At 33.6% G+C, this 15693-nt stretch overlaps 1 protein-coding gene across 1 annotated transcript in view; it reads left to right on the top strand.

Moving 5' to 3' along the window:
* Positions 1-15693, top strand: part of LOC106458609 — a 46917-nt gene that overhangs the window by 17317 nt on the left and 13907 nt on the right. The window contains 4 exon segments of the mRNA XM_022384878.1: positions 36-180; positions 7312-7401; positions 11363-11500; positions 11869-11991. Coding sequence (XP_022240586.1) covers positions 36-180; positions 7312-7401; positions 11363-11500; positions 11869-11991 — 496 coding nt within the window.

The raw sequence follows: 15693 nt of genomic DNA, 5'->3' as shown, positions 1-15693 counted from the left end.
AGTATTACTTACACTTGAAATTAATTTAATTGCAGAAGAAACTGTGTTTGTCAAGGACTTGACCCAGATACATGTGGATCATCATTTTCCTTTGGTTGTTCATGGAGTATGTACTACAATGGTTGTAAGTTTGCAAGAAGTAAAGTTGCCAGAAAGTTTAAGCTGTCTGAGCAGAAAGAGGTATGTATCAATTTGGAACATTTTCTTTTTTTTTGACAGGACATGTTGTAACAGCATTACTTTGTAGGTTAGAAACATACTGGGCTTGAAATTAACACTAATAAATTATTGGTTAGTGTTACAGTTTTGCTAGCAAAACCTTGAGAGCACTAGAAGAGAAAAGTTAGCACAGGTTTCACAAAGAAGATTTACAGATTCTTACTGTCATTAGTATCAATACACCCATGATACATGCATCTCAGTAACTTATGTTGCAAAGTTCAGTAGAGAAGGTTATTATAATTCTGATTAACAATAATGTTTCATTGGCCTTTTTAGCTATCTCCATTTGAGCTGCATGTCATACCAAGGCTAAGTATCAGGAAATGTGGTTAGCACAGGTAGATCTTAGTGTGTATGTATAGAGGGTGCAATTTTGCTTCCTTGTACTATATAGCCTCTCTTCTGGTTTTCCAAATTCATATGTAATCCTCCCAATTTCTGTATTTTTCATGTAATTTTGGCTTGCCTTCTTTACTTCTATGTCCAAACTCATATTTTTATTGTTAACTTTTTGTTTTGTTTTCCTCATTCTGTAAACCTTCCTTGTCATGTTAGTGCCTTGACTTCCTGGCAGACGATAGTGTAATGTCAGTATGAGAAGTTGTGAAAATGAATAAATATTTGATAATACTATTGTGTAGTAATTAGAGTGAAAATCATAGGCAAAATATCACTGATTATGAGGAGTTGATTACAAATCATTGGAGAAAAAGATGTTTTTAGTACAGTTACTGTTGACTATATTTGTAGGGAAGTGCGTTTTCTTTAGTTTCATAATATGAATTGCCTTTGTAGGATTACTTATAGCACTAATTGTTGATAATATTAGGAAAAAATTAATTATTACTGACATCACAAAAAAAAAATATTTTGTTCTCTTTAGTCAAATTAACTTAAATGTAAAGAATAGGCAAATTTATCTCCCCAAATGTTCATTCAAGGCCACACTCTAGACCCTTCTGTTGCCCTGGTCTAAAATGTTTACAACCTTCACCTCCTAGATAAGTTCTCATGGTGTGAGATTGTTTGCTGAGGCACAACATCCAACCATTTTGTGAGCAGGGTGGTTGTAGAAGAAATTCTGTACTCAAGTGGTTGCTCATTGGAGGTGACAATAAAGTAGAAATCACATGAACTGCAGATTATTTTTTCTGCATCCATCTTTGTTCTTTCATGATTAACACAAAAATTAGGCCTGTTAGCATCTGATGCTTTGCAAGATTTTGGCATTTAATTCTTTCAGCATGGGCTCTGTCCCTGGGACCGACCTCATAACCATTCTGTGCTTGTTATAGTTTTCATGCTATGACTTTTAAATTAGTAAGTGTATGTTAACAAAATTTGGCAGATTAGTAAACATTACAATACTTTCATATGCAAAATATAATTTTTTTTTATTAAGACTTAAAATTTGTTAAGCATTGTTTTTTTCTTGCCTTTTTTCTTTTTGCATGTTGCCTATCCAACATGCAAAGTAATTTTAAGATTAAAAATACTTTTGTGCATCAGAAAAATTTCAAATTTCACGTGTGGAATCATTATAATGTCCAGATAGTTATCAAACATTTCTTAAAGAAAAAACTTTATATTTTATCTGTTATTTTCAGTAATGAATCTCTGTACGGGTTTGGTCGATTTTGAGCAACTGTCCTTGGAAGCTGTCTGTGACCTGATTCGGGGCGAAATGGAGACCTTCATGCGGCCCTGGGATATCTCTCCGGAAAATGCTGATTTGAATTTTTATTCTGAAACGGGATATTCTGGAGAGAATTTAGACTCCCTGTTTCCTGCTCCTTATTTCACTAGAGCTTCCTCTCCTGAGGACTCATCTGATCAGCCACCTTCTGCTAATTGGGACTTTAGGGTTGTTTTACATGCTTTATCACTTCAAACCCATGGCCTCCTGTTCATTATATCACCTTTCTCTCACTGTTTATTTTTTATTGCTGTTAGCTTCCAGATGCCATCATTCTGATTTATTTGCCATTCATGTTCAGTGGACTCTCTATCATTCTACCTGTGTTTTGCTCTATCCTGACCGATCATTTATTCCAAAAACTCTCAATGCCAGAGAAGGAAACAAATCTTTTTCTTCTATTCATTTACCTGGGATTTCTCATCTTTACAGTAGATCAGACCCGGATTGTTTATGTCCCATCAGGGCGCTCAGATGTTATGTGGCTCATACGGAATCATTTCAAGGCTCTAGGAACAGACTTTTTATTCATTTGGATTCTGCAGTATCCAGGGATTTATCACCTGTTACTTTAACCAGATAGTTTTGGAAGTTGATACATATTGCCTATTCAGGCTTATCTGTTAATGATCGCAATATGCTCTACGTCACCTCTCACCAGGCTCGACACCTATCGGTGTCTTTGGCTGCACAGTTGAACTGTTCTCTAGAACCTCTACTAGATTTTAACAGGGAAGTGTGTAACGTATTATCTGATTTACAGTTATTGTTTTTTTTTCTCTTCTAGGGTCCCTATTGGTAATTTTAGTTCCTAATTCATACAAAACTATAGACTTAGTATTTTGACATCACAAACATCTAATTTGAACTAGTGCTGCATTCAACATAATATGTGACACACAAAAATCAATGTTTAACTGTGTTCTTTTGATATTTACTTTTAAATTAAGAAATTGAGTAAAGTACAATACTAAAATTTGAATTATAATCTACAGTTTGATACCAAACGTATTGGCATAAATTCATGAAATACTAGTTCAATAAAATTTTGAATCCAAGTCAACAAATGCGATGACTTGGCCTTTCACCTGTGACCCATCTGGAAAGGGTTAAACCATAACTTTTAATAATAAAATCCTTTTTTTTTTAAGGATAGGATATCCATCAGCAGTGGGGTATTGAAGACTTTGCCAAACTGGGACTCATTACTTAGATACACCAGTTTCCACCTAAATCAAGCATTATTTAGATTTTGTGAAATATTTAAAATATGAAAAAACTGTTACATGTAATTAATTAAGAGGAGTTTTTTTATTCAAAATTGTTTGAAAACAAAACATGACATAGAAGATTTATACAAATAAATAGGATATATACACATCGTTAGCATTTAATACATGAAATAATTAATTATGACACAGTTACAATTAATTTCAGAGAAGAATAACGTTGTTGCTGGTAGCTATCTTGAATTTGCTCTTGAAATAAAAAACTAGTATCCATTTGTTAAGTGCCTTCAAAAGTTAAGATTGAGGCTTGACATAATTATCAGAAGGTTGAAATATATACCAAACATCATTTTAGAGAATATTAAAAATGATTCAAAAATACTAACTATAATTAGCCAATAAAATTGAAAAAGAAAAATACATCAAAATTTTAAAATTTATTGCACAAGTTGCCTTAATTGAATAGTCCAATAAAATTTTCCTGTGACATTGACTAGTCATGGGCTACACCTAACTAGCACATTACTGGGGAAATTTGAAACTGGTTTAATAATGGTTTCTAATGTAATTTTAATAATTTCTGGTCAAAAATAAGTAAACAATGTATGTCAGAACTGAATAGTATTCTATAATTTATGAGGCCAATTTTACAAGGCAAACTGACACAGAATACATAATGTAATAAATCGGCACACAAGAATACTAGAAACTCATAATGGTTAAAATGCATGAATCATCATTTGAGTACCCTAGTTAATTAATTAAATGTTTTTATTTTCACTTGTAGTGTTAACTGACTAGGCATGGTTTGATAGTATATGAGGTTATTATAAAATAGTTTCATTTTAGGTAATTAACATATATATATTAATGTATTAGTAGAAGATTATTTGATCAAGTGAGAGTCATTGAATTTTAAATGATAATAAATCCATTCTTCTGTAGCCCTACATTATGCAATTTGCTCTTTAGGCCTTAAAAAAAACACCAAAGCCAGCCCTTATCCTTTATATAAATATTTATCAAGTCTTCCCTCAAACTCCCTTAAATTTACTGCATCCTCCACATCTGAAGATAAGCCATTCCAAGCACCAATTACCCTGTTAGAAAAATAAACCTGTCTTAACTGAAGGTGGCTCCTATCCTGCCAACATTTATACTTGTTTCCCCTAGTCATAAAATTCTCACAGTTAAGTAAGAAAAAAAAGGTGATGCATCAACACTATCAACTCCCTTAACGATCTTAAAAACCTCAATCATATTTCCTAACTCCTCTTTTTTTTTCAAGAGAAAACAATTTTAGAAATTTTATCCTGGCCTTATATGACCACCTTTCCATCCCAGGTATCATCCTAGGAATCCTCCTCTGAAGACTTTCCAACAATTTGATATCTTTCCTAAGGTAAAGAGCCCAAGACTGAAGACAGTACTCCAAATGTGGCCTAACCAGTGACCTATACAATTAAATTATAATCTTTTTAGAATTGTTTTTAATACTTCTTTAGATGCAAGCTAAATTCATGTTTGCCAAACCACTAGCAACAGTATGCTTGGATGGCTTAAAAGACTGATTAACCAGAACACCATCAAAATTATACTTATAATTTAAATTATTATAATCCACACACATTAGCTTGCATTTTTCATAATTAAAAACCACCTACTATTTATTCACCCAAATTACCAAATGGCCTAAATCCTTTCGTAAAGCAGAAGCATTCTCCTCGTAACCAGAAACACTCAAGACCTTAATATCATCAGAAAAGTTAAGTAATTTATTAGCCATTCCTTCATGTATATCATTGATGTAAATCAAAGAAGAGCAAAGGTCCTAACACCTGACTCCTCAGGTAAGGTGTGTTGCAAAATAAATCACACTTTTTCCCCGAAGTAATGATGAACTTGGTAGGACTGCAAATATATCACTGGTGAGAAACCGTCATTTCAACGTACTTTTGGGTGTTTGACTCTTCGAATTTCATTTTTTGCAAAAACTTTTGAATCATGGTGCTTTCTAGAACTCAGGTTTGCTTCACATGTGCTGCCTTTGGGATGGCTCGGAAACTAGTCACAGGCATGCTTCAAGAATTCAAGTCATCCAATTGACACATTGCAATGCCAGATTTGAAAAATCCTATTAACGCCTCAAAAATTTCAGAAATGTTGAATTTGAAAGAGTGGTCCGTGAAAAAGTGGTGGAATATGGATTGGGAACTCTCCAAATTTAAATCCCACTGAAAATGTTGGAGCTTTCTTTCTACAATCCACAGAAGAAATGTTGGAAACTTGCTTGAGTGTGAGAGACACAAATGTGAAACCTTGATTCGTGTTATCACTGATGTGCTCACAGTGTTTGTTGCATTGCTGAAATCTTTTGCAAATCAATTAAAACTCGTGTGTGAGAACAGTGGTGGCCCAATCAAACAATATTGATACTTGGAATTACTTTTTTGATTTAATTAAAATCTTATTTTACTTTGTTATGCTCTTTGGGAAACAAGTGTGATTTATTTTGTAACACCCCTTACCCTACTTCTGACACTAATCCAGTTTTAGTGAACTCTATTCTTCTATCTTCATCCAGTAAATTTACTATCCAATTAATTAACTTATCCTCCACACCTATGGAGATAATGTTTTAACAAGTCTTTTATATGGCATCATGTCAAATGCTTTTTGAAAATTAAAATACACCAAATCTGTACCCTTACCCTCATTTACATAAGCAGTAACATCTTCAAAGAATGTCAAAATATTAGTAAAGCAAAATTTTCCCCTTAGTAAAACTATGTTGACTATGCAATAAAATATCAACCTTAATAAGTGACTTTGCAAAAGCATCTTTTTGTCAAATTTTAAAAACAATTTTCCCACCAGTAATGTAAGAATAATAGGCCTATAATTACTGGGACATTTTCTATCACCTCTCTTGAAAAGAGGAGTGACATCAGCCAATTTGTAATCCTACTTATAATTTCATCCCCACAATTAAGTCTTGGCTGTTCTCTGACACAATTGAATTATGGCCCTTTTCTTTAAATTCCTTTATTAATCTTTTGTACTTATTGGTTAACTCCTCTGACCTACCCTTCCCTACATCATTAGCCTCTGTGTGTACAACAAAGACTGCATTACTTCTAACATCCTTTACTACATCACTTGCTGTGTCAGTTACATCCTCTCTGGATAACGTAATATCATTCTTTTCTCTGTATTTACCCTACAGACTATCCTGTCCACACACCATACTAAAGAATCACCTATAACTATAATCTCCAATATGCATTTCATTCCTTGCTCTCCCTTTTGTTTTTATTTCCTCTTGGTTTCTTAGCTGCATAAGCTTAAGGCTGCAATATGTCACTTAATAGAACCTGCTCATTACAATTAAATCTACTACTTCTAGCCCTAATAGTACTGTTTTTAACTTTTTTAAAATCATTATTAGCTACTGTATCCATTGCATGTAAAAGCTTAAGTTCTTCCTGAAATTGTACCACCATTTTCTTCAGATTGCAAACTCTACAAACAAATACTAGACTTGGTGTTCTTCATTAATTTAAGATTGACTGTCAACTATTATTGTATGCCACATAAATCTGTTTGTTATCCTATGAGGTTACACTCAGTAATTATTTTATTTACAAATACATTTTTGAGCTGATAAGTTTAAGATGCCAATATTTCTCAATGAGAAGAAATAGCAAAAAAGAATCTTGGTGATAACAATACATGTTAAAAAAAGGTGAGTCTCAGAGGAAAGGATATATTTGTCTAAACTTTTTCTGTCACGTATTAAATTTAACCCAGCTCTTGCTTTAAAATGTTATTTGCTGTATATATTCGTGTAGTGTTAAATAAACATAGTGATTTTGAATCTTCTGCATACTTATTAATTTATGCTTTGTTTTAAAGCAAATATTAAATGTGTAGGTCTATATAGGGGGAAAGTTTTTTTTTATTGAGAATTTGGGTTTAAACTTGCTGTAAATACCTATTTTCTTTGTCATCAGATAAATGTATAAAAGTTAATTTGATCAATAAATAAAACATTGCTCTTGTTTTATAAAAGTTTATTCATAGAACAAGCATGCCAAGTTCAGAATATTTGAGAATACTTGCCATTTTCATTAAATATACTAACTTTATATAATAATTAATAAGGAAGAAGAATTAGAAAACAAGCTTCAAGACCTAGCTACAAAAGTTGCTCCTTTATATAAGAAACTTGCTCCTGAATCATACAACAATCAGGTAGGTAATCACTTATAATGGTTGCGGTATAAAGCTTATGACTTTAATGTAACCTCTTTTATGTAGTTCTATTTTTTTATTTCTTTTTTTTTCAGACTTTCTATATGTTGCTAATATTTTTTAATGTAACAACATTTATTTCATCCTATGTCATGATCTTAAAGCTAACTTAACACACTCAAGAACTTTGGACCAATCATAAGGGATTAGTAAAAGTACATAGAATTTCCAAGTTGCAGCAATATATCTAGCTATACAAAAACAATTTAACTAAATGTAATTTATAGAAATTACTGGAGTTATTATTACTGTGAACATAATGGTGTTCCTAATTTTTTAGTTGTTCTTTCTTACCTAGATGGATATAAAGTTTTTTTTTCTAATTAGTATTTTGTTAATATTCTGCTGTGTGATAGACATTAAAGAAAGAAATGGTCTTTTTTTTAGGTAGAACATCACTTGATTTGTGCGAGCCAAAAATTACATCTCATTATACAATGTTATTGTTTGTAGGAAAAAAAGCAGCTAATACTTATATGTTCAGACTATGGTACTCACCTTTCCTTAGAACAGTTAGTGCTTCTGAGCTACTGGTAATAGTTTTTGCTTATGTGCCAAGTTGTTGAAAGAGCTCTCATCCCTGCACATAACAACGTGTACAGCATTAGTCTATATATTAGTGATATTAGACTGTAACCTTTCATGAATAGGAGGGTAATACAACTACCTTGTGCAGTATTCCTCATGAAATCTTTGTGTAAACCAAAAGCTCATTATTTTCTTTGGGACTGCACTATTTAAATGTTTTATTTTTCTTGAGAATGAAGGACATAAGATTTAAACTGAAGTGTTTTAGTTAGTTTTACTTAGAGAATTATCTTTTTTTTAATTAATTTTATTTGTGTTGATGAAAAAAGGATAAAAGAAAGATCAGTTTTGTGAATCTTATTGAATATGAACTTTCATACCTGCATTTCTGAAGCCTTCCAAGTTCCAGACACTTCAACAAGAGCCATATTCTTCTTCTGCAATGGCAACTAGAGGTACTCTGATGGTGAGAGATGTTACTACCATTGTACATCAAATGGTTGGTTTTATCCAACATTATTAGCCTCAAACTGAGGGCTCACACCTTCCTGCTTTTATAGCTTCTACTGAGTCTGCCACATGCTTGAACGATTTTGACCAATATTTCTTTCCTGCCACTTACACTGCTTCTGGTTCTTTTATCCAAGATGAGAATTAGGTAACTCCAACTTCTTCCTTTGCCACTCTGGTTACTCAGATATGTGACATTTGTTCTCTTATTCCAGTTGTTTCTGCTGGCTTATGGGCAATCTTATTGCATGTGTCTCAAACATCAGACAGTTTTGCTCTGTGTGGTTTTTATGGGAGTATTTGCTTTTTTTTTTACAACTATTTTTATGCCTTACATGGATCTTTACCCAATTTGGTATGAAGGTTTGTTGGGTTTATATGGACATACATAGCAAATTTTCAATTTTGCATTTTGCAATGTTTATCAGCAACTATGCATTTTCTACCAATACTTCACCCCCCTTTTGATGGAAGATCATCTTTTACATTTTGTACACCTATTGACTCTCTTTGCAGAAGACCCTTGGGTCACACAGGTGCACTCTCAGGGGCTTTCTTTGCCCTTCAGTGCTTATTCCTTTTATGTTTTCAACTAAGTCCTAGGGCTTTCATACAGTGGACACACTCCTTTCATGAGTCTGCTCGTTTGGATTAGCTGATGTGGCTTTCATTGAGAGTATTGACACCCCCCCCCCCCCACTTAATATCTTATTCATTTGAGGATCTTTCTCAACTTATTTGCTGGATGGGTCATGGGTCCAACCTCTCCTTTACATTTTGAAACAATGAGTTTCTAGTTTCTTAAGCCTTCATGTCTTCTTCATTTCCTACATGAGACGCTTTATCTTTTTTTGGGACCATAAATATCCCTTATTCCTCTGAAACATGCCCATTTACATCCCTTTCAGTAAACAATGACAGATTAGTGAAATATGTCCAAAAATCCAAAGACTTCTCTCATTTTTCTCCTGACATCACTTCCTGCTGTGGTGGCTCAATTAGTCCTATATGCTTGAACTTACATCTGCTCCCGGATGCCTCTCTGTTCCTGTAGGTTACAGTTCTGGACACCCTCACCATTTTCGAGCTTGTTCTCCAGAGGAATGGTTTCTGTACATCAATATTCTTGAAACATTGACAGTTCAATGCCACTATCTTTTTTAAGGCTGTCTGGACATCTTATCATGATCCATTTGTCCAACACCACTATTGTTTCTTCCATCAGACAACAGAGAGATACTTCCTCTCTAGACCTATGCTTTCTAGTTCTAGATATTCTCTTTTGGGCCCACAACCATAACATCTGTTTGTCAGCTTGCCATGTCTTGGGAGACTTGAACTTATGTTTCAGTAAATTTGTTCCAGATTTGTCTTTGTGACTCCTCTCAACACCAAGTTTCCACTCTTTTGTTCACCAGTCCCAGACTCTGCTATCCTAGTGGTGGATGCTCTGAGTCAGGATTGGTCCTTTATCCTTTCCTTTCTCAGGTTCTTTATAGACGTTTTCAAGGCCTTTCTAATCAACCATCCTCATCATTTGGTTCCCTTCTGGACTGGAACCTCTCTTTAGTTCTCAGGGCTCTTGGGGATCCTCTGTTTGAACCACTTATTCCCTACATTGTCATTTTCTTCAGATGTATTTTCTTTTTCTAGCTTGTAGGAGATATGGTTCAGATATTTTTGCCTGAGATGTTTTCCACACATTTTTGCACAAGGACAGGCTTTTATTTGAGGTCACTTCTTCTTTCCAGACTTGGGCTGCATGGAAGGGTTATTGGATGCTTTCTCCAAGCATCCTCCTTTCCATTTCATCTCTATATATGTACTTCCTGACACTGATTATCTCCTTTGTTCCATGCAGGCAGTACTATGTTATCTCACTTGCATAGCTCCCTTTAGAAGCAATCAAAATTCTCTTTTCTTCCTATAGAAGCTTTCTGCTTCTTGAGTTTTATCTTCTTCCACTTCATGACTTCTCTTGTCTCTGTCAATATCCACTAGATGAAAATCTCATAGCCAGGGATGTGGATGACCCACAGACATGTGTCACATTACTTACATCACATTGCAGTTTCAGCTCCCTTCAGTTATCATTGTCCACTCTTTCCTGAGGTTCTAAGGATGTGGGTTGCTGAAATTTTTTTTCAGTGACTTTTACATCTTAAACATAAAAAAAGAAAAAGGTAAAAGAACCTTCTGAGACACCAGTGTTGTTTCAGAAGGAATACTTCCCTATCCATTGGCATCTGCAGAAATTTTCCGGGGGAAGGTAAAGTTAAAATCAAGGAATGATGGACCCACCTTCAAAGTTTTGCATTACAGTCAAGAGAATAGACAAGCTCCCACAGTTACATTTGATGGGTTTAATATTTGTAAGGTTAGTTTGAGCCATACTGCAAACTTGCAGCTATATATATACACACCATAATAGTAATTTTTGGTTTGTTCTTTTAGGTTCTTCACCCTATAGGGTAATTTTGCCTTGTATAAAGCAACTGCTTATGTGAATACAGTAATTTGAGGTTACATAAAGCACAATATTTCAATGACATTTATTGTGTATGTATGGTAAGAACAATTGTATAGTATATTGTATAGTTTAATGGTGCTTGCAACATAAATTAGTTCAGTACACATTATTAAATGTAAGGGCAATAGCTTTTTTCATTGCACTGCTGCATGTGCAAACATTTTTCTGCAGTAGCTCCAAGGGATTAGCTACTTTTATGTGTAGAGCAAAGTGTCTATCTGAATTACATTTTTAGTTATGGAAAATGTTAACTTCCATGTTTTATTTTATAATTTCTGGAAAAAGCTTTTATGATATTTGTAATTCATCAAAAGAAATTTCCTTTTGTTGTAGGTAGAGTTTGAAACTGAAGCAGTAGCATGTAGGTTAGGTTACAAGACAGGACGACCTTTTTCAGGAGTGACAGCTTGTGTGGACTTTTGTGCCCATGCTCACAAGGATTTACATAACATGAATAATGGTTGTACAGTGGTACGTTTGCTTTCTTCTGTCTATTATTACTTAGGAAATGTTATGATATTTGATATATAGCTTATTGTTGAGGGATATTTAACTACAAAGATTGTCATTATTAAAGTGTTTATATGTTGTATATAATCATTCACTTCTTGTAGTGTGTCGGTTATGTGGGGAAAATGCTAGAATTAAACTGTGTATATGTATGAAACTATGTTATTGAAGGTGTAGTTATATATATCTCAAACATATCTATTTAAAATAAAATGAAATGTTAATATCAACCCCATAAAATTAAGTTTTTATTACAAGAAATGGATATAGTTCTAGTAAAATACTAAATTTCTGACATGCTATATACAAATTATGTGTTTTATTTGTAGGTTGTTACACTTACTAAACACAGAGACTGGGAAAAACCATCTGATGAACAACTGCATGTTCTACCTCTATATGTACTTGACAAGACTGATGAGTTTGGCAATAAGGAAGGTCAAGTTGCTAAGGTAAAAACTTATCTGAGTCGTCTTTGTCAAGGAAATGCTTTTTAGAGCCATAGTTGCATTACAGGAAATCTTAACTTTATCACCTTTCTAAAGTGTTTTAGATGCATTCTGTATTCAAAAATTTAATATTCTGTTGCTTTCAATATTGTAAGTGTTCAAAAAAGTATGTTTTAATATTAAAAATAAAAACATGTTAGAAATTAGAGAAAAATATCACTAGCACGTGTTAATAATGGTTGCTAAGTCTGTAAAACAGCCTTACTTTTATTACTATTGAGTATAACGTGTACAGGACTTTATCATGTGATTGCTTATATAAGTTTTCTTCCTTGTCATACATGAGCATAACAAGCCAGATATATATATGAGACCACTAAACCAAAGGGAAGATTAGTACAGTTTCAATGTTTATTAAACATAAAGGTCTTAAAGCTAATTTCTCCTACCCTTCTAAGAACTAGCTAACCATTGAGCAATGTTGGGTTCAGTGTTCTCAAATTAAGATCCTCTCAGTGATATTCTTATCAACTTGCCAAGATTAGGAATCTTAGATCAACTGAAGGGCTCTCACAAACAACAGTTGCAATAGGCAAATGCAACACTATTTGGACAAGGTAGAACAAGCTAGCATATTCATCTGCAAATTCTAGTTGGTTAAGTGTTTTCTCCAATAGTTTCAAGTGTGAGTGTTGCTTTTTAGATGCCTGAAGGTGAGAACCTTAGTAGCCATCCATTCTTCTAGTACTCTTGTAGTTTGACACCCTGCCTTCACAAGGATAGCTTCAAAATGATTTAAAAGCCAAACCCTCAGATAAACCATGGAATCTGACTATTTAGTTGTGTCAAAGACAAGTGTAGCTTGGATGAGCTTGTCTTCTCAAATAGCAGATTGCTCGATTTTTATCCTCCTCTAAACTACAATATTATTGATTACTTTGTCACAAGCTCTGCTCACTTGAATTTCTACAACTTTAAACAGGCTCTTCAGTTGCACTTCATTAAATTCAACATCCTCAGAAAATGGATGCAAGTAACTTTGAAGAGTTACTCCAGGGTTGTGCTTCAGTCTTTCCAAATTTTAAAGTGTAGTTTCAGTCCATCCAGAAGACATTGCCAATGTGATGTCCTCCTTCTGCATAACTTCAGACAGGCCATCAAGTTCTTCTAACACATCCATCAAGAAAAGTATGAATTTTAATAACTTGGAAGATGTTAGGAATCTATGAGGTGTCTTGGCCATTCTTTTTATTTTTGCTTTAGTATCTGAAGCTGTCTGTAAATGTTGAAAATGAGCCAGCAGTCACTGGTGGTTTTCTGTTGTCATTTGTAGAGATCATCTCACATATATAGTACATCTTATTCATATAGCTTTGGGTAGTCTCAGTAACTTTTGAATTAGGGACTCAGCAACATTCTTCAATTCCTTCACAGCCTTAAATGAGCAATAGTACATTTTGTACAAGTAGAGTGCCAGTGAATTTTTCTCAACAGAGATTTCTCTTCTGAAGCATCAGAAAAGCCAGTTCCAGTCGATGATCAACACACCATAAGATTACTGTGTGGGGGATCTCCCTTTTATACAGAGTAGCAAACAGTTTTAATTCCTATCATAACATACTGTCATTGAAGTTAAAGCCAGTTCACTTCTCTTTTCAACTATTACAGAGTTGAGACATTGCAGTATGAACTGCATCTTTGTATCGATCAGCTTTACAATTCTGTATAGCTGGCTTCTATCAATTTTGCTTATTGATTTTCTGTCATCTGTGACCTTGACATAGACCATCTCTACCTTTGGTCTGCTGATGCACTTGTAAGAAATGACAAGTATGGAAAATGTTTTGTAGACTGTTTCACTTTGTTTTCAATAACTGCATATATGCTGTCTATGAATCTTGCACACAAATGATTATTGTGATTCTGATTTTCAATATCCAACTTGAGCTTCTCCTTGAAGCTTACATAGTCCTTCTTCCTGCATCATTGGTAATTAATGCTTGACAACACAGTAAGCAGTAGTAAACATTTTTGCAGTCTCTCTTTGACATCTTCAGTTAGCCCTGAGTGAGGTGCATTATGATACCTTTTCACTTCTTCACATTGGCTCACATCACTGGGTGCTGTTTATGTATGTGTAGTTTTGAATGCATTAAGTATGCTATTTAAAATATTTTTGTATTACTTGATAATTTCAGTGTCTTGGACAATGCATATGTACAACTTTATTTACCTGAACACAATGTCAACGTAAGTAAGATGATGCATTAGAGTGTCGAAACTTGTCAATTGTAATGGTTACTGTAGGACATTTCCAAATAAAAATGCTTATTGTGTTGTTTTCAACTGTAGTATTTATTAATTTAAGGTGATGGAATGTTTGAAGTGAAGATAGCATGTTAGTGTCTGTTAGGAGTATCCATGTAGGCTCATTTTAAACCTGTGAATAATATAATGGTGTGGTTGTTTTCTGTTTCTGAGCTTTACATGCTACACTGCTCTGTAACTAACTATAAAACATAACACATTAGTACTTTTAAAGGAGGAGAGGGTGTATGTACTTGGTATAATATGCAGAAACTGCAACATACTGGTGAAAAAAGGTTTATACTTTGAATTATCTTGCTTGAAAAAATTGTGCTGCTATGTAAGACCACTATGTGAGAATAGCTTGTGGGCATCTCTATGTTTGCATGCTGTGGACAAGAGAACCTGCATTAATTTTGCACAAAGTTTGTGTTTATTCTTTGAGAGACATATAGTTACATAGGTATATTGAGAGAGAAACATTTTTTAATTTGAAAAACCTTTCTCTTGTTTTATTAAAAGACTCTAAATAAGCTTAATGATATAATTATGGTCTTTAGTATCCATAAATTAGCTTGGAAATACTGTCATGGCTTAAAATCACAGTTTTATATATTTTCTCCAATTTATTAGAGTTTTGCTCCACTTACTAAATTCTTGAGTACATGTTAAATGTCCATTGTGTAATATTTCAATATGTGTGGTTATATTTATTTTTTAAACAGTATAAATATACTTTTTAAATTTCAAATTTCTTGTATAGATTTTTGTAACAAGTGAGTCTCACTAACAACTAACTAAGCCTAACTAGCTATAAGAACACTAAGTTGACACAAAATAAGTTTGGGTATAAACAAATGGGTTGTGTGAGAATAATACAGCCAATAGTAGAGGTGTATGAAACATGGAGAACACATTTATTTAAAAAAAAGAATGACATGTGACACTGCAAGGTGACCTTCGACTTGTCACTGGAAGTCACAAAAAATATTCAATATCAGTATGTCCTCTTTCCATTATAACAGGGTTCCTGATGAATTAGAACGTGATAGCAGCACAGAGCATGCCTTCAGTATGTGCATAAGTATAATTTTAATATTAGTAACTAAGTGAATGAATGAACTCTCGCATTAAACTTCTAATGGTGACGTGTAATAAGAAAATATAATTTGAAGTAACCTTGCAGCAGCACCACCTATGGTCTCTATTTTTCATTTTGCTGTTCCACATGTGTTTTTGTACACATACTACATGATACAACTGTAGGTTGTAAGTTTCTTCCATCACCTATATAACATAAAATTTAAGGACAACAAGGGGGCTGAAGGTCCTTCTAGGCTATCCCATCAGTGAACTAAACTATTAAAAAAACCCTCCTTATCATTAAAATATTTATCA

This window comes from Limulus polyphemus, unplaced genomic scaffold, assembly GCF_000517525.1.
Source record: "Limulus polyphemus unplaced genomic scaffold, Limulus_polyphemus-2.1.2 Scaffold492, whole genome shotgun sequence".
Taxonomy (NCBI): Eukaryota; Metazoa; Arthropoda; class Merostomata; order Xiphosura; family Limulidae; genus Limulus; species Limulus polyphemus.
This window is presented reverse-complemented; position numbering and strand designations above follow the sequence as displayed.